The 21,234-nt window shown below is 18.0% G+C and overlaps 2 protein-coding genes and 1 long non-coding RNA gene across 3 annotated transcripts; 1 reads left to right on the top strand and 2 right to left on the bottom strand.

Moving 5' to 3' along the window:
- The first annotated feature begins 506 nt into the window (after positions 1-506).
- Positions 507-10,159, top strand: LOC128956654 (mitochondrial sodium/calcium exchanger protein-like). Its single transcript, XM_054302371.1, has 13 exons — positions 507-564; positions 1,960-2,162; positions 3,799-3,856; positions 3,936-4,038; positions 4,544-4,828; positions 5,117-5,236; positions 5,301-5,528; positions 6,150-6,388; positions 7,014-7,146; positions 7,749-8,015; positions 9,442-9,522; positions 9,744-9,811; positions 9,938-10,159. Exons 1-13 carry the CDS (start codon positions 520-522, stop codon positions 10,115-10,117), a joined length of 2,010 nt encoding a protein of 669 aa, XP_054158346.1. The 5' UTR covers positions 507-519; the 3' UTR covers positions 10,118-10,159.
- A 1,128-nt stretch (positions 10,160-11,287) lies between these two features.
- On the bottom strand, positions 11,288-12,812 carry LOC128956658 (uncharacterized). The gene is made up of 3 exons (XR_008484526.1): positions 12,751-12,812; positions 12,407-12,648; positions 11,288-11,350 (listed from the first exon to the last, which is right to left on the bottom strand). It is a non-coding gene; the product is annotated as an uncharacterized LOC128956658 (long non-coding RNA).
- Positions 12,813-13,130: 318 nt separating this feature from the next.
- On the bottom strand, positions 13,131-20,821 carry LOC128956603 (cytochrome P450 3A56-like). The gene is made up of 9 exons (XM_054302323.1): positions 20,815-20,821; positions 19,491-19,527; positions 19,106-19,349; positions 18,155-18,430; positions 16,706-17,036; positions 15,933-16,093; positions 14,947-15,348; positions 13,976-14,045; positions 13,131-13,162 (listed from the first exon to the last, which is right to left on the bottom strand). Exons 1-9 carry the CDS (start codon positions 20,819-20,821, stop codon positions 13,131-13,133), a joined length of 1,560 nt encoding a protein of 519 aa, XP_054158298.1.
- Positions 20,822-21,234: the final 413 nt, after the last annotated feature.

The raw sequence follows: 21,234 nt of genomic DNA, 5'->3' as shown, positions 1-21,234 counted from the left end.
CAATTAAATAGTAATATACTTGTAATTATTGTTTATCATAAATATTTATATTAAAAAAATATATAATAATTGCTAACTATATTAATATTATTACTATTAATATTTTTTTAAAAATAGATATAGAGGTAAATAATATTATATAAAAAATTATATAAATATATAATTAATTATTTTTTTTTGTATTTATTTTTTATCCACACATTTATTTTTGACACATTATTGGTGACACAATTATATATATATTTTTTTCATAAAAAAATGTGTTTCAAGTTTTTTTATGACACATAAATAATAATAATAATAATAATACGTTTTTATACTACTAATAACAATCTGTTATTTAATATTATTATTATTAATTAATATTATTATTATTCAATGAATTTTACAACATTTGAACCACAGCTTACAAATGTAAGTAATTATTATTATTATTATTAATAAACTTTTATTTTATTAGTAAATTWTATATATAAATAAATATAATAATAATTATTATTATTATCACTAAAAAATCTAATGAATATTAATAATTCACTAATAATTTTTGATCCACTTTTGCCGGTATTTAACACAAAAATTTTTTTTATTTTTTTTTAACTATTAATATAWATATATTTTATTAGTAATTTATTTGGATTTTTTCCATAATATATATAAGACAACAACATATCCAAGTGATAGTCAAACTAATAAATAAAAGTTTTTAATTTTCAGCAATAATTGATTTATTAGTTTCAATACTAAACAAAAATAACTAATTTTTTTAACTCATGTGTGTGTTTGTTATGATAACCCTAAACACTAAACCTTAACCTATTTTTTTGTGTTTAAAAATTATGTATTTATACAGTAATTTCTGTATATATATATATTAATATTAAATAATAATAATACTAATACTAAATATGTATCTAAATTATAATAACTATAAATCAATTAGTCATCACTTTATTATTATTATTAGCAAAAAAAATTACTAAACGTCTAATTACTTTGTAATTATAATTTGATAAATCAATTAATTAATTGCTGAAAATAAAACTAATTATTATTATTATTAGTATAAATTATTTAAATTAATTCAAGTAATAATAATCATAATTAACAACAAATTAATTAATTAATTACTAATTAGTTTTATTATACCGGTGTTAATAACAATAATAATAATTAATTAAAATATCTATTAACTAATTATTGTATTATTTTAATAAATTAATATTTTCTATACTAAAAAAATTAGAAAATTTATTTAATATGTTTTAATAATCATAATAATTATGATATTTTTGATAACTAAAATTAATTAATTAATTACTAAATAGTTTTATTATATTAGTGTAAATTTTTTTAAAAAAAAAATTTAGTATAAATTAATATTTAAACAAAAATCGAAAAAAATAGAAAATAATTTTTTCGATTTTTAATCTATTTAATTTTTAATAATAATTACGATATTTATTGTAAACTAAAAATAATTATCAAAATTAATTAATTAATTACTTAATAATTTTAGTATATATTTAATTTTTAATAATAATCTATTATCTATTTTAGATAAATTTGATAATAATTATTTAATTAAATTTATTTAATTTTTTGATTAATAATTAAAAAAACTAATTATCAAAATTAATTAATTAATTACTTAATAATTTTAGTATATCAGTGTTAAAATAAAATAATCTCATTAACTAATAATCTATTATCTATTTTAGTAAATAAATTTGATAATAATTATTTAATTAAATTTATTTAATTTTTTTATTAATAATTACGATATTTATTGATAACTAAAAATTAATTATAAAAATTAATTAATTAATTACTCAATAATTTTAGTATATCAGTGTTAAAATAAAATAATCTCATTAACTAATAATCTATTATCTATTTTAGTAAATAAATTTGATAATAATTATTTAATTAATTAATTAATTATTTAATTAATTCAAGTGTCAAGACGTTAACCTATTGAACGATTCGCAACAAAAATGCAATTTTGTTAAGACTGTCGACGACTGTCTCGATACGGATGGCCTAATCAGTTATGTTGAGCTAACCTACTGTATGATAGGTCAACCCATTTATGCGGTTATTGTATTATTTTTATGGCTATTAGTCCTGTTTACTGGTCTGGGTGTTACTGCCGATGATTTGTAAGTATAATAATAATAATAATAATATTATTATTATTTAAATAAAATTATTAACATTTATAGTTAGTATTTTAAAATTGAAAAATTTTAATTTTTTAAATAAATTCCTAACAAACAAACCAAAAAATAATCTTGATAAATTTTTGCTATTCAATAATATTAAAAATATTTATTTTTTTCTAAATTAATCTATTTATTAGACTTCACAAAAAATTTAGTTTTAAAAACTATTAATTGTTTATTATTTTTTTAAGTATGTGTTGACAAAAAAATAATTATTATTAAAAATCTAGCAAAAAATAATAATTTCAATAATAATTAAAAAAATTTTGTTTACTTAATAATTAAAATTAAAATAATAATTAGTTTAGTTAACATTTTACTATATTAATAAATTAGTCAATTATTTTTTCATAAAATTATTCAAATAAAATAATTAACCAAAAAAATAAAAAAAATATATTTCAGTTATTATAGAAATATTAGTTAATATTAAATATTTATAAAAAAAAGTTTTCCATATATTATGAATCACACAATAATTAAAAAAATACTTTAGTTAAGACATAGATAAATGTTTATCAAAAAATAAATTAAATTAAAAAAAATAGATAATTATTTATTAAATTAATTCTATAACATATTTTATTTTCTATATATATATATATATATATATATATATATACTATAAATATATATTATATTAAATAACATATCATTGCTAATCATAAGTCAATCATATAATAGCTATCAAATTACGTATGAGTTTTGTGTAAAGTTTTGCATCAGTTATAAAATAATTAATTAAATAAATATAATTTGATAATAAATGTCAAGTTTTCATATTATCATTGCGTATATTATTATTATGTTTTTATTAAAAATAGATATATAAAAAAAATTTATTGAACTATTTTTATCTACAAATATATATACTATATATTTATATATTAAATAACTTAATGACTTTTTTGTTGTGTTATAACAATTATTTTTATTACTAATATATTTTATTTATTTATTTTTAATAAAAAACATATTAAGTTATCTATTGATAATATTTTTGCGAAAATAAAATTTATTTAATCAATCAATTATTATTATTATTATTATTTTAACCAAACAAATAACATTTAAAAATTATTGATTATTTAGATAAATTTTATATATATATATAAAAATATATATATTATTTACATAATAATTTTTTATTGATGATAAAAAAATTATTTATTTAACTTATAGATAACTAATTGTAATAATCATAATAATAATAATATTATTATTATTATTAAAAAAAACATCTGTCATAAATATAAATATTATATTTGTAATAATAATAATATTGCATAAAACAGATAAATAGGTTTATTGAAAACTAATTTTTTTCCTAAAAATATTTACTGTAAATAATTGTTAAAATAAATAAAAACTTAAATATTTATACAACAACAACAAAAATGATCAATTGTTTTGTGTATTTCGAAAATTACTAATATATTAGAAATAAAAAACAATATATAAACAAATTTGTTTGAAATTTATTTCAATAATTATTTTAATCTAAAAAAATTAAATTTAATTAATTAATTTTTGTTAAACATTTTTTTTAATTTTTTTAAATTTATTTATAAAGTCTATGTCCGGCACTGTTAGTCATATCGCGTACATTACGTCTATCCCATAATATTGCTGTAAGTTTTTAATTAAAATTAAAATTATAAATATATTTATTTTTTTAAAAAATAATTTTTTTTTATTAAAATTAACCAGGGTGTAACATTTCTAGCCTTTGGCAATGGTGCCCCCGATATATTTTCATCAATTGCCGGTATTAAACAATCAAACCCCCAGCTGGTTGTCGGGGAGTTATACGGTATTTATAGGAAAATATATAATTTTACTAAATTGAAAAAATGCAAACTATTTTGTAGTTTAGTTTTAAAAAAAACAAAATAAAGAAAAAATGCTAATGTTTTTAAAAATTATTTAAATTATATTAAAAATTATTTATTTTTTTATTCAGTAATTATGATTAGTTAGTATAGTAATTATTTAATTAAATTAATATCAATTTATTTATTTATTTTGTTGGTTAGTTAGTTAATAATTTATATTACTTTTATTTTATTTTTTTAACTTATAACTGTCATAATTTTCATTGTAATAATTATCAATAATGTTATTATTAATAATAATTATAACCAATATTATTAGAAATAAAACTAAAAATTTATACTAATTTAATTCAATTAATATACCGTAATATTATTGATAAAAAAATATATAATATTTTTGTTGTTTTTGTGATTAAATTATTAATTTTTTATTTTATATTAAATATTTATTTATTTAAAAAATTAAAAAAAAATAACATACAGGTGCCGGCATATTTGTCACAACAGTAGTGGCCGGCAGTATATTCATACTATCGGATTTCAAGCCAATGGCCCGACCCATGTGTCGGGACATTATCTTCTACATTGTGACCACATTTCTGGTTTGGCTAACATTTTTAGGCGGTTCCATCAAAATAGCCCATTCCATAGCCTTTATCTGTATCTACCTGTTCTACATTATCACTGTTGTCGGCTCCGGTATTATTTATACAAAATATTTGAAAAAATCCAATACAGATAAACCAAGCGACGAAACACCCACTGAAAGTATGATTTTTTTAAAAATAAAATTATTTATTTATTTTAATTATTATAATTATTATAATTTAATTATTAATTATTTAATTTTAATTATTATTAATTTAATTAGTTTAATTATTAATTAATTTTAATTGTTATAATTTAATTATTAAATTATTTATTTTAATTATTATAATTTATTATAATTTATTTATTTTATAAAAAAATCTATTTTCGGTTTGGATTCGGGTTTTGATTGGCTATCGGATATCGGTTATTGGAAATAATATTAAAAAACAAATAATATATATACAGTTTCGGGTCGGGTAAGTAAACTAGTATTTTCGCGTACCTATTTCGGGCAGGCATCGAAAACAAAAAGGACGTCCATTAACGATATGCAGGACGACAACTACGAGGGTGTTTGTCTTAGAAGTAAATTTAAACTAAAAAAGAAAATTTAAATTAAAAAATAATTAATTAATTATTATTTTTTTAGGGATAAAATTTCGTGATATAGGGGTAACATCACCGCAACGTAGGCGTACCCTATTTAACATACATCAGCCGTCAAATAGTCGACCAGTTAGTAGTGGTAGTAGTAGTAGTATTACTGGTGGTCGGGATAGTAGTGGTGATGTATTTTCGGTAACAAATAATAAGATAAACCATAACAACAACAACACACTTACCGTTAATGATGACTATATAGGACGTACCACTAGAAGTTAGTATAGATAAAAAAAATAATAATAAGTTATATTAATTTTTAACCCCCCTTTCCCTAAACCCCTAACCCTCTACACACATTTTTTGACAACTAAAAAATTTTGTAAAATTAGTTTTAAAAATTTAGTTTTTAAAAAAATAAATAGTAATTTATTTTTCAAGTTTAGATAACAAATAATTAAAAAATTATTAAAAAATAATTATTATTATTGAATTGAATTAATATACTAACTATTATTACAAAAAAAATTTTAAAAATAAATACTATTTTATTAATTAACTAAAAAAATTATTTTTATTAGTAATAATGATAATTAATTTTTTAGTAACTTCAATGAAAACATAGTAAAAAATTATAAAAGTATATATAATTATTTTTTTGGTTAATTTTGTATATTTTATTAACAATTAATTACTCTATTATTGTTATTATTAGTATATTTATATTTAAATTATATATTTTATTAACAATTAATTATTTTATAATTATTATTATTATATTTATGATTAAATTATATATTTTATTAACAATTAATTACTTTATTATTATTATTATTATTATTATTATATTTATAATTATATATAAAAAATATAACAATTAAATGCAATATATTTTCAGGCAATACAGTATCCGATCCATCATTTCCAGCCCATTCACCTGTTGGTAACGGATCCAAACCTAAACATTTGCAACTAATACACCAGTTATCAAAAATTAGCATGACCAGTTTACTATCAAATAAATCCAGTAAATTAGCTATGAATGATTGGCATGAATTTCTAATACAAATTTGTCCGATTGATTGGCAAAGTTTTAAAACAGATCCGATTCATCTAAAAATATTTGCCATATTTAAGGTATTTAATTAAAATTAAAATTATTATTATTATTAAAAAATAATTTTCATAAACATATTTTTTTGCTAATTAATAATTTCGTTGAAAAAAAATCTAAATTTTCTAATAAATAATTTCATTGAAAAATATTTGTAAATTTTTCTAATTAATAATTAAAAATAATTTTTAATTTTTCTAATTACTAATTTTTTTTTTAAAAATCTAATTTTTCTAATTAAAAAAATCTATTTTTTCTAATTACTAATTTTAAAAAATTCTAAATTTTCTAATTAATAATTTCATTGAAAAAAAATTCAAATCAATTTTAGCTAGGTTATTTGTTTGTTTGTTTAATTTTGATAATAATTTTATAGTTATTTTTTTAATTATATATACTAGCATTATCAACATCATTAAATTATAATTAAGTTTAATTTGATTTTTTAAAAAAATTTAATCTGAATTTATTTATTCCAATAAATTAATTAAATTAATTTCTATTTAGTTCTAATTATTTTTGTTTATCAAAATAAAAATAAATTCAAAATTCTAAAAAATTTTAATCTTAAATATAATTATAATATATTTAGATAATTATTAAAAAATTATTTTATTTACTTATATTTTTTTTAAACACACTTTTTAGGCACCGATTTATTTTGTATTAACCGTTACGACGCCAGTGGTCGATGAAGACGCCGATCGGCATAATTGGTGTAAAATATTAAATATATTACACATTATTATTAGTCCGCAAGCGTTTGTATTTATAACTGAAAGTAAGTTATTATTATTATTATTTAAAAATTAATTAATTAATTAAAAAAATAAAACTAATCGATATTTTTATAATATTTATTTTATATAAATATAATTATTTTGATTTTTAAAAAAAATCTGATTTAATATAACTTTTTATTCATAGAAAATTAATTTGAACTATAAATTACTATTGAAAAAATAAATAAATAAATATAAATTACATATTAATATTATTTTTTATTTTATTAAAAATTAAAAAATTAAATTAATTAATATTTGTAAATTTTTTTTATATATATAACTATTTTATATAAATATATTTTTTTTAATAATTAAATTCAATATAACTTATTTTGTAAATATATTAACTATAAATTACTTTTTTAAAAAAAATAGAAATTACATATTAATATACTTATTATTTTTATTAATATACTTATTATTTTTATTAATTAATTAAAATTTTATTATTTTATAGTCGATAGACTACTAATTGAAGAAAAATATATAAGAAAATAAAAAAAATATTTTAATATTACTATATATAYACACAAAATACTTATTGAAATTAATAATATAATTAATAATTATTATTTTTTTTTTTGGTACAAATTTTTAGTGTCAAACGACCGAAACTATTTAACTGAGGCCATAGTGTTTGGTGTTAGCCTACTGTTAGCACTGGTAGTCTATTTTACCAGTGAAACCGGTCGACCGCCCAGATATCACTGGTTGTTTGCCTATTTCGGGTTTATATTGGCCGTGGCCTGGATCTATGCCCTGGCCAATGAAGTGGTCGACTTGTTGGGTGCCGTTGGCATAATATTCAATTTGAGTCCCATGTTGTTGGGGCTAACGGTACTGGCCTGGGGTAACAGTGTCGGAGGTATTTAACAGTGTATATATATATAAAAGGGCCTTACATTAATCTCGCACACGCGGTTTTTGCTATAATTCTTAAACGGAGTGAGATATATTAATTTTGTAAAAAGAGTATTAAAAAGTGATTTACGCGTGATATTATAAAATATTAAATTTTTAATTTTGATCACGTGATCATATTTATTCTTGGATCTTTGCAAACCACTATATCACAACCTAAACTATAAATGCTAGAATAAAATTTCAATGGTAAGTTTGTAATGCCTAAACTGGAAATTTATAGGAAGAAAAAAATTTTAAAATTGGTCGAAGAATAAATTTTTTATGGCTTTTCAAACTTGTGGAAAAACACATTATATAAAATTGTGGAAAATAAAATGACGTTATTTATGGACAGTAGACACTTATTAGATAGAGATATTAATACTATTGCTTATTCTGAAAACAAATATATATATATATATATATATATATAATTAAATTACAATAAAAAACACAACATTATATTTCGATAATACAATTTTTAATTAAATTTGATTATCTAAAAAAATATTTGACATATAAAAATTTTGTTTTTAGAATAAGCAATAGTATTAAAATCTCTATCTAATAAGTGTCTACTGTCCATAAATAACGTCATTTTATTTTCGACTATTTTATATAATGTGTTTTTCCACAAGTTTGAAAAGCCATAAAAAATTTATTCTGCAACCAATTTTAAAAATTATTTCTTCCTATAAATTTCCAGTTTAGGCATTACAAACTTGAAATTTTGAAATTTTATTCTAGCATTTATAGTTTAGGTTGTGATATAGTGGTTTGCAAAGATCCAAGAATAAAAATGATCACGTGATCAAAATTAAAAATTTAATATTTTATAATATCACGCGTAAATCACTTTTTAATACTCTTTTTACAAAATTAATATATCTCACTCCGTTTAAGAATTATAGCAAAAACCGCGTGTGCGAGATTAATGTAAGGCCCTTTTATATATAGTATACAGTATATAATTTTTTATATAACTTTCAAATGGAAATATAGTTTAGATATTTTAAAAATTTATTTTTTGTTATCTCAAAAAAGTTATTTATTTAATATAATATAATATAAGATAATATATATAATATTATATAATATAATTTTTTTTAAAAATAATTAATTTGAATTATAAATTACTTAAAAATATAACATATTAATATACTAAATTTTTTTTAATTAATTATTTATTAATTTTATTAATTTATTAAATATTTTATTAATATATATATATTTAGTATATAATTTTTATATCTATCAAATGGATATGTAGTTTAGATTAGTTTATTTTATCTTAAAAAACTTATTTATTATTTTATTTAATACTAATTATTTATGAAATTAATTTTCTATTAATAATTGATTTCTAAATATTTTTTAATTATATATAGATTTTATATCAAACATAAGTATGGCCCGAAACGGCTTTCCCCGTATGGGTATATCAGCCTGTTTTGGTGGACCTGTATTAAGTAATTATTTGATTAATTGATAAAATAATTAAATATTTATTATAATATAAATGTATTTACAATTGAATTTAGTATTTATTGTTACTTAAAAAAAATTATTTGTTTAACTAATTAACTAAATGTTTTAAAATAATTTCTAATTTAAATACTATTTATTATTAATTTTTAAATTTTTAGTAAAATTATAATTTAATTTAATGTTTGTTATTATTATAATATAGATATGTTAATGGGTATTGGCATACCATATACTGTATTATTAAGTAGCGGTACAGCAAAACCAGTTACAGTAAATATAATTTATTTTTCAATTTAATATCGTATATATATATATATATATATATATATAAAATTATATATAACTATTAATTTTTTAGCTAATATATTTTATTTTTTTAAATATTAATTTATCTAGCTACAATATACAAAAATGGTTACACTATTATATTCGACAATATCGTTGAGTTTAGGTTCAACCCTACTTATAATGTTGGTTACAAAGTTTAAGGCAACCAAAATGCATGGCATCTATCTTATCGGTATTTTCGGTACCTTCCTAACAATGGCCTGCCTAATTGAATGGCATATCATTTAGTTCATTAAATAAATAGATACCTAACCCACCCATCCACGCAAACACACCACCATATATATATATATTTATTTGTTAATTTTAAACTTTAAAAAAAAAATCAATTGACAATGAGCTTATGTAAATAAATTTTAAAAATAAATAAAAACTAATTGTGTATTATTATTATTATTGTAATTTAATTTTATTGTTTTTTTTTGAATTATAAAAATAAATGTTTTAAAAATATTTGTTGTCTAATTTTTTTTGTGTGCAAAAAAATTATGTATTATGTAATAATTTTTTTTCATTAATTATGTAATTATTATGTAATTATTATACAATAGTTAAGTAATATTAGGTAATAATTATGTAATATTAGGTAATAATTATGTAATATTAGGTAATAATTATGTAATATTAGGTAATAATTATATAATATTAGGTAATAATTATATAATATTAGGTGATAATTATATAATATTAGGTAATAATTATATAATATTAGGTGATAATTATATAATATTAGGTAATAATTATGTAATAATAAGAAAATATTTTTTGAAAAAATCTATTTTTATAGTAAAAGTTTGAAAATTTCTATATTTTTATTTAATATTTATATAATAGTTATATAATAGTTATATAATAGTTATATAATAGTTATATAATAGTTATATAATAGTTATTTAATAGTTATTTAATAGTTAGTTATATAATAGTTGTATAATAATTATATAATAGTTGTATAATAATTATATAATAGTTATGTAATAATTAGGTAATATTTTTTAATAAAAATTTCCATAATTTATTTTATTAGTAAATATATAGTAAACTAAATTAAATATATTATTTATTGACTTTGAATACCTAAAAATTAGTAAAATTAAATAATTATATAATCTTTTTATTTAGTTTATAAATTTGTTATATTTTTAAAATAATCAATAAATAATTTAAAAAAAATCAAACAAAACAAATAATATTTTTTAAACAAAAATCAATGATAAATATAAGCAAAAAAAACAATAAGTAATTACAATATTTCTATACAATTAAAAATAAATGTGTGTAACAAAAAAAAATGTATACATTAATCAATAAGAAATCAATTTTAAAAAAATATTATATAAATAAATATAATCAAAAAAAACATTTTTAAATAAAAAATAATATTTAATTTCATTTTTCAAATGAAATATTAATTTCTTTGGACACCAATTGTGTTGAAACAAAGTCTATCTGAACGGGAGTCTAGTTATTGGTTTCAAAAAAAACAAAAATTAAATTAAATAATAATTATAAATAATAATTAAATTAAACTTATATTAAATAAAATTAATAGATATTTTATAATAATATATTCATTAATAATGATAATTATATTGTAAATAAATAAATAATAATAATTAAATAAAATTTATAATATAAAAAAAAATAAAAATAAATTATTTATGTTATAACAAAAGCAAAATTAAATTTATTATTATACAAAAACAAAAAAAAATTATATTAAATACAATTAATAGATATTATATAATACTATATTCATTAATTAATTATAAATAAATTAATTAATATTTAAAACTCTTATTTTTTATAATAAATATTTTTTTGTTAAAAATTTTAAATAACAAAATTATTTGATTAAATATTTACATCACTATTAACTAATAAACTATTATTTTTATAAAAAATATGTATTTTATTATTAAATATTTAAAAAAAATTTAAACCAATATATAAATCAAACAATTAGTTAATCAACTCTATTAATACTACTCTATAAATATTTAATTATTTAGTTACAAAAAATAAGAAAATTATTTTTTTAAATCTATTAAATTAATTATTATCTAATATTTTTGTTTGTTTTTTTCCTAAAAAATATTGTTTCTGTAAATACTTTTAGTTATTAAACTATTTAATAATATATTAACTAATAACTAAATTTATTTTTAAAAAAAAAATAGTTTAATTATTAATTAGGTACTAGTTTAGTTAATTATATATTTGATAATTAAAAAAAATATTATTATATAAAAATTGTTTTTTTTAATCAAATACTTAAAAAATAAATATTTATAGACAAACTATTAGTTAATATTCTAATTAATTGACTATTTAGTTAAAAAAAACTAACAAAATTAAAATTAATTAAAAAATATAATTGAAATTAATTTTTATTATCTAATTCTATTATTTTTGTGTAAAAATAAATATTATTTCTATAAATAATAATTATATCATACATATGTATAATATTATTACTGTATTAAAAAATTAATTAATTAATTACTAATTACTTACTCGTCTATTGTTGAAAACATTGATCAATACATTACGTATAAGATATCGGGATCTGATAGATATAGTACCGGTTTTCCCATTTCATAGATACCTAAAAACCAGTCCATATTTGGGAGGCATAGATCCCGTTCCCAGTGATGCCATTGTTTGGTAAAAACCAACTGACCCTTGCAACCGGTACTACCTGTCGTTCCCAACACTTATCATAGTTATTGTTGTTAGTATTTGTTGACCAAAAATATCTGATAATCGGAAAAAAAATTAATTAATTAATTAATTATAATTTTTAATTAAAATAATAATAATAATAAACATCAATTATAATAATAAATTAAATATATTACCAATTAAATAGTATAAACAACTATTGCTATGATAACTGTAATACAATTAAAATTATTAATACAATCAAAAATACTAGTAATTATTATTTTTAAACATTATTATTATTATTATTTTTATTAACAAGGTTTCAAAAAATTTTTTTTAATGTAAATTATATTAGTTATAAAATAATTTTTTTTTTTTGAAAATTAAATGTTGGATTTTTTTTGCAATTAACTTTAACTTAAAATTGTTTAATATATTAATATTTATTATTATTATTACTTTTATTATTAACTTATTAGTAATTTTTTTTAAATTAAACTAACTATAAATATTGTTGTTATATTTTAGTAATAAATTTATTTTAATCAACTATTTATATATAATGTATAAGTTATCACAAAAAATAATTTTTTGGTATAAATTGCACTTAAATTGCAATTGAATAGTATATTGTGTATAAAATATAGTATTAATTTATTATTAAAAATATAATACAAGTTTATTATTAATATAATGTACTTAAAAAAATTAATCAATATTTATATTTTGTGTATCAAATTGATAACTAAATACTATATATATATATAAATTAGTTGTAAAGTAAAAATATAATCAATAATAATCTAAATAAATAAATCAATCAATTTTTTATATTGAAATAAATATTTAATAGTTTTAAATTATTTAATCAATTTTATAAATAATTTATTTTATTTTTTTTTGATACAAAATGTACTAATATTTTAAATAAATAAAAATAAATAACTAATTTATTATTTATAAGATAAAGTTTTAATTATTGATAATTAATTAAAAATATATATTTAAATATAAGATATATTTTTAATAATTAGTTTTTTTTTAAAAAATCAAACTATTTCTGTATAGATTTTTATTTAATAAATTGATTAAATTAAGTAAAAATAAAAAATATATTTTTGAAAAAAATTATTTATTAATAAATTGCAATAATTTTTTAAAAAAACAATACATTATAATCAACAACAATAGTTAAAAATAATAATTTAAAAAAATATACAGTAAATTATATACAAATAAAAACAAACAAATATAGAACTAATATTATTTATATTTAGTAATTATTAGTATTTTATAATTAATAAAAATAAATACTAATAACTAAATAATCATTTAGTGTTAATCAATTTAAATTATAATTTTTAAAATCCATTGTATTTTTTTTGGCAAAATTATTTTTTGTAAAATAATTTTAATGACGTTTTTCAAATAAAACTTTTACCTCCTTGGGCACCAATACCATACTAACACAATCTACCTGTACTGGGGTCTAGTAGTAGTAGTGGTAGTAGTGGTAGTAGTGGTAGTAGTGGTAGTAGTGGTAGTAGTGGTAGTAGTGGTAGTAGTGGTAGTAGTGGTAGTAGTGGTAGTAGTGGTAGTAGTGGTAGTAGTGGTAGTAGTGGTAGTAGTGGTAGTAGTGGTAGTAGTGGTAGTAGTGGTAGTAGTGGTAGTAGTGGTAGTAGTGGTAGTAGTGGTAGTAGTGGTAGTAGTGGTAGTAGTGGTAGTAGTGGTAGTAGTGGTAGTAGTGGTAGTAGTGGTAGTAGTGGTAGTAGTGGTAGTAGTGGTAGTAGTGGTAGTAGTGGTAGTAGTGGTAGTAGTGGTAGTAGTGGTAGTAGTGGTAGTAGTGGTAGTAGTGGTAGTAGTGGTAGTAGTGGTAGTAGTGGTAGTAGTGGTAGTAGTGGTAGTAGTGGTAGTAGTGGTAGTAGTGGTAGTAGTGGTAGTAGTGGTAGTAGTGGTAGTAGTGGTAGTAGTGGTAGTAGTGGTAGTAGTGGTAGTAGTGGTAGTAGTGGTAGTAGTGGTAGTAGTGGTAGTAGTGGTAGTAGTGGTAGTAGTGGTAGTAGTGGTAGTAGTGGTAGTAGTGGTAGTAGTGGTAGTAGTGGTAGTAGTGGTAGTAGTGGTAGTAGTGGTAGTAGTGGTAGTAGTGGTAGWAGTGGTAGTAGTGGTAGTAGTGGTAGTAGTGGTAGTAGTGGTAGTAGTGGTAGTAGTGGTAGTAGTGGTAGTAGTGGTAGTAGTGGTAGTAGTGGTAGTAGTGGTAGTAGTAGTAGTAGTATTGTTGATAATGTTTTTTTTGTGTGTAATAGTAGTTAAATAAAACACATAAAAAAAATTATGTATTAATTAATATTGTATTTATTTATTTTTTAAAAAAAACTAAAATATTCAATACATACAGTTGTCGGATGAAACTTATAATTGTAGACCGATTGTAGTATAGCTAGCTTGACAACCAACTGGGCGTAGCGCATACCCGGACAGCTACGTGGCCCGGAACCAAACGGTAGATAGGCATAGGGATGATGATCCAGGTGCTTGGTATCACCTAAAAATCGTTCAGGTAGAAATTTATCGGGATCCGGGTAGTTATGGTGATCACGTTGTATTGACCAAACAGGTATATGTACAATGGTATCTTTGGGCACTAGTATGCCATTACTACCACCACCAGTACCTAACTGATAGTCACGGTTGGCCTGACGTTCAAAAAACGGTAAAACCGGATACAAGCGCATAGATTCACTGATAACTGCGTCCAAGTATTTTAGATTTTGCATCACTTCATAGTCAATCACTTTCTGTTTAATTTTATTTAATAATAATAATAATAATAATAATTAAATATATATTTTTTTGTGTAAATTATTTTTTAAAAATAATAATACAATTATCTAGGTAACATTATAGTTATTAGTTTAATTATTTTTTAAAAAAATATGCTAGTATAAAATTTATTAGCATAATTTTATTTTTTGTTAAATAATAATAATAATAATAATAATATTTATAATGTAGTTTTATTTTGGATTTAATTTTATTTTTCGCTCAATTAATATCTATTAACTAAATAATTATTAAATAACAACAAATATTATTATAATTTTTTTAAGCCAACATTTATATACTAGTATATATTTTTTGAATAAATAATTTAAAAAAATATTAATAATAATAATAATAAATATTATAGTTATTAATTAAATTATTAAAAAAAATTAGCTAGTATATAATTTATAAGCATAATTTAAAAAAATAATAATATAATAATAACTATAATGTTGTTAATTTAGATTTATTTTTTTTGCAATTAATAACTATTATCTAAAATAATTATAATAACAAATATTATAATAAAAATTATTTAGTTTTTTTTTGTACTAACATTTTCATTGTAGTATTGTTTGGCCTCTTCATAGCATTTTTGTTGTACACGAGGACTGTTAGCTATATTATAGATAACCATTGATATAGTACTGGTAGTTGTCTCATAACCGGCCAATAAAAACAATACACATTGGGCTAGAAATTCATCGTTTGTCATATCTATACAAAAAAAAAATATATTTATTTATATATTATTATTTAAATTTTAATAATAAAATTTTTTAATATATTTTTATATATATATTTAAAATCAGTTAATATCATACTGTAGTATATAATGTAAATTATAATATCAGAATACAGTACAGAAAATTAAATTTATAATTAAAATTAATTCCAATAGTAATACAGTTATAATATAAATGTTTTATATATATAGATATATATATATAATATTAATTAATAATAAATACTTGAAAACTTATAAAATACATAACCCTATGTCTAGTGGGGTAGAATATAATATAAAATAATTGTTATATTTTTTGAAAAATAAAAATAAAATATTATCTAAAATATATTTTTTAAAAATATATAGCAAATAAAAACTGTTTATTAATATATTAATGTATAAATATTAAATTAGTTATTAATTAATTTTAAATATTTATATATTAAATATATAAATATTTCAAATCAGTTAATATCGATATTCATTATATAATATATAAAATAAAATATTATCTAAAATATATTCAACAATAAAATCTAAAGTATATATATATATACAGTATATATAATTAGTTATTACTGTAATATAATTTACATTACATTTGCCGTTAGTTTGGTCGCCATTGGCTTCAAGTAGCGAATCCAACATAATCTGCAAAAAATCTACGGGTTTGGTGTCCTCGGCATCGGTAGTGGTAGTGGTGGCCAACAATTGCTGCTGTCGTCGACGTCTTTCGGCAATAATACGGACAGTCATATCGCGGAAAAACCGTATATTACGGCCATTGAAAAACGTCAGTCGCAATAGTCGGGCCAACTTTGGTGCCGACTGTATGACTATAGCACTGGGACTGTAGTCAAGCATTTCCAATATATTCAAGATTATTGGATTGGTTTCATCCAAGCCGTCAACATTGACACCGAAAGCTACCTAAACGTGAAAATAAATAAAAAAAAATTAAATTAAAATTATGTGTAAAACAAATTAATTACATTAGATTTTTTGAAAAAAAATTTTTCCCCCAATAATTAAAGTCTTGTTTTTTAATTAAAACAATTGTTTGTTTTTTTTTTGTTGAATTGTTTTGTGGTCTAGAAATTTATGTGTAATTATGTGTTCATAAAAAATAATAAATGTGTAAATAGTGTAAAAAATAATTACATTATATTTTTGAAAAAATTTTTTCCACCCAATAATTACAGTCAATATTTTTTAATCAAAACAATTGTTTGTTTGTTTTTTTTGTTGAATTGTTTTGTGGTCTAGAAATTTATTTTTGAATTTTTGTTTGATTATTATTGTTTGATTTAGAAAATTTCCAGAAAGTTTATGTTTTATTAATTGTATATTATGTTTTGTTGTAATTTAATTGGTTAATTAATTTTTTATTAAAATAAATTAATTAATTTTTTCCCAATAATTTCAGTCAATATTTTTTAATCAAAACAATTGTTTTCTTTTTTTTGTTGAATTGTTTTGTGGTCTAGAAATTTATGTGTAATTATGTGTCAAAAAAAAATAATAATTACATTATATTTTTGAATTTTTTTTGAATTTTTGTTTGATTATTATTGTTTGATTTAGAAAATTTCCAGAAAGTTTATGTTTTTATTAATTAGATAATTTAAAAAACAATTCAATAAATGTGTTGTAAATTAATTAATTAATTAATTTTTATTAAAATAAATAAATTAATTAATTTTCCCAATAATTACAGTCAATATTTTTTTTAATCAAAACAATCAAATAAATTATTTTGATTCTAGAAATTTATTTGCAGAAAATTTCCAATAAAAAAACAAAAATTATACATAATTATACATAATTAACCTTGGACAAACACAATTATACCTTGATCAAATATAATTCCATAATATATGATTGTTTTTTTAGATTAGAAATTTATATATATATATATATATATATATATATATATATCTATTTCTATGTATATAATTAATACTATATATATATATATTATTAATACTATGTAAATTATATATATGTAAATTTCCAGTAAATTTATACTTAAATAAATTATTAATTACCTGAATTAATAATTCCATAGTATAGGCGCCAAACAATTTTTTCAAATCAGTGTTTAGTTTATTATTATTATTATTAGTATTAGTATTTTCAGATGAAATTTTTTTCGACATATTTTTATCTAAATTTCGGAGACAATTGATAATCGATGGCAACATTTTGCGTAGTTTTCCCGTTGAAAAAGTCGGGGTAACTATCGATCGGACAGTTTTCCAGCGCTCGTCACGTAATAAGTCCATCATATTGTCGACAATGGGATCGACACCAGTGGTTGTGTCCTTGAAATTAATTTAATTAAATAATTAATTAGTAAATAATACTTTTTTTAAAAAAAAATATTTTTAATTATATTTCAAATCAATATAATTGCTTTAAAAAATTATTTAACTTGAAATTAATTACTAATACTACATAATTTAATAATTGTTTTTTTAAAAAAAAATATATTTTTAATTACAATACAAACTTATATAATTGCTTAACTAATTGTGTCGTTGAAATTAATTAATTAATTAATTAATAATACTGTTAGTTAATAATATTATTAGTTAATTATACTATTAGTTAATAATATTATTAGTTAATTATACTATTAGTTAATAATATTATTAGTTAATTATACTATTAGTTAATAATATTATTAATTAATAATACTATTAGTTAATAATATTATTAGTTAATAATACTATTAGTTAATAATACTATTAGTTAATAATACTATTAGTTAATAATACTATTAGTTAATAATACTATTAGTTAATAAACTATTTAATAGTATATCTCATATAAACTATTAATAAAAAAATTATTTATTTAAAAATTAAAGTTATTTAACATATTTTTTTGTAAATAAAAAAATATTAATATTAATTTATACAACTATTAATAGTAATAATTTGTTTTAAATTATATATATAAAAAAAAGTTAATTATTATGATAACTAATTACTTACTCGTCTATTGTTGAAAACATTGAAATCTTTAACCAATACATCACGTATGAGATCGGGATCTGATAGATATAGTATCGGTTTTCCCAATTCATAGATACCGAAAACCAGTCCATATTTCTGGTAGAGATCCCGTTCCCAGTGATGCCATTGTTTGGTAAACTTTGTCAACCAACTGACCCGTGCAACCGGTATGCCCTGTCGTTCCCAACACTTATCATAGTTGCTATTTGTTGACCAAAAATATCTAATAATCAAAAAAATTAATTAATTAATTATCAATTAATTTCAAATTTAAACAATTTATTTAAAAAATTTATTTTCAATTATTATTTTTGTAATTAATTTATAAAAAAAATATTATTATTATTATTATTATTATTATTACCTATAAACTGCATATAACAACACTATTGTTATAATTGCTATATATTTCAAATTAATATAATATAAATCTAAATACTTTAAAGTATTTAATTCAAACATTTTTGATTATTATTTAGTATTATTATTATTATCAGTAACACTAATAAACATTTTATTAAAAATATTTTTAGTTTTCAATTTCAAAAAGTTTTTAATAAGTTAATCATTAAGTGATAAATTATTTTCATTGATAAAATTTTCCTATTAATTAAAATTGTTTGATAATTATTAAGTTTTTATTTATTTAATTTTGCTAATATATATATACTGTATATATATATATATTAAATATGACATCAAAATAACTAATTGATATGTACTTGAATTTTTTCAACAAAAAAAATATTTAATAACTATTTATATACAGTATAATGATATAATTGAAAAATTATTAGTATTTTTATTTTTTAATAAAATTATTATATAATTAATGTTTATTATCTAAAATTGTCTTAAAATATCAACAAAAATAAATAACTAATAAAAATAACTTTATTATGTAATATTTTTGTAAAAATTATACATAATCTGTTAAAACAAAATTAAATAAATATTTAACAAAAAAGCTAAAAAAAAATTTTTTTAAAAATATTGTTATTACTATTTATTTAATAATAATTACAATTTGTTATATATAATAAATTTTATTATATATATATACAAATTTTACTAATTATTTGAAAATAAAACTAATAATAACTAATATTTTAATAAAATTAATAATCAAAAATCTAATTATTATTTTTTTGTTAAGTAAATTTGTATGTTTAAAATTAATAAATTTGTCAAGGTTATTTCAATTTGCCAATAAATTCACTGTAATTTTTTTTATTTAAAAAAATTATTGTTAATAAATATTATTTTTTTTTTGAAAAATATATTTTATTTCTAAGTTAATAGACAGCGCTATTTGCAACCAATAAAAAATTATATAACTTTTAAAGTAAAATAATAATAATAATTAAATTTTTGTTTAAATTTATATTTAAATTTATTTAACATTTTAATTAATTTTAGTATTTATGATCCACAAAAAAATAAATAGTAATTTTTCATTATTAATTAATTTACTGATATATATATATTTTTATTATATATATCGATTGAAACAAGTATTCTTTGCGTTTCAAAAATAATGAAATTTTACTTTGTTTTTGTGAGATCTATGTAATGATTAAAATTTTATTTTTTTTTGTAATTCAACAGTTACATTATTGAATTTTAACTATGTTATTAAACATTTAAAATAAAGTTATTAATAAAGTCGTTACATAGCTTAAAGTCACATGACATCATTTTCATATATGCTAAAAAATACCTATATCATTGATTAAATAATGCAATAATGGAGGCCAAAAATCTTAGTAAGGCTTCTTATGAAAAACTAAATGTAAGCATTAATTTGACGAATAAAAAATGATGGAAAGAAGTAGAGGTTAATGTAAAAGACAGAAAATAGTCAGAAAAACTACCTAATTTTAATACTAAAATTTTGAAGGATTTAGTGAAGTTATATCCAGACTTTTGATGATAAAAGATGAGAAAGATATTGGGTATTGATTTATGAACTATTATAAGACATTTGGACTCAATTCGCTGAAGATATGTGCCATTAATTTAAGTACTAAATAATTTCACTTCTTAACTATAGGCCACTTAAGTGAAAATAAACCAAAATTTTTTATACAATTGAATTATAATAAATT

This window comes from Oppia nitens, unplaced genomic scaffold, assembly GCF_028296485.1.
Source record: "Oppia nitens isolate AA-2021 unplaced genomic scaffold, nextdenovo-longstitch-racon4-pilon3 scaffold31_pilon_pilon_pilon, whole genome shotgun sequence".
NCBI classification, from domain to species: Eukaryota; Metazoa; Arthropoda; class Arachnida; order Sarcoptiformes; family Oppiidae; genus Oppia; species Oppia nitens.
Note: the sequence above shows the minus strand (reverse complement) of the source record. Positions and strands in the feature narration are given on the sequence as shown.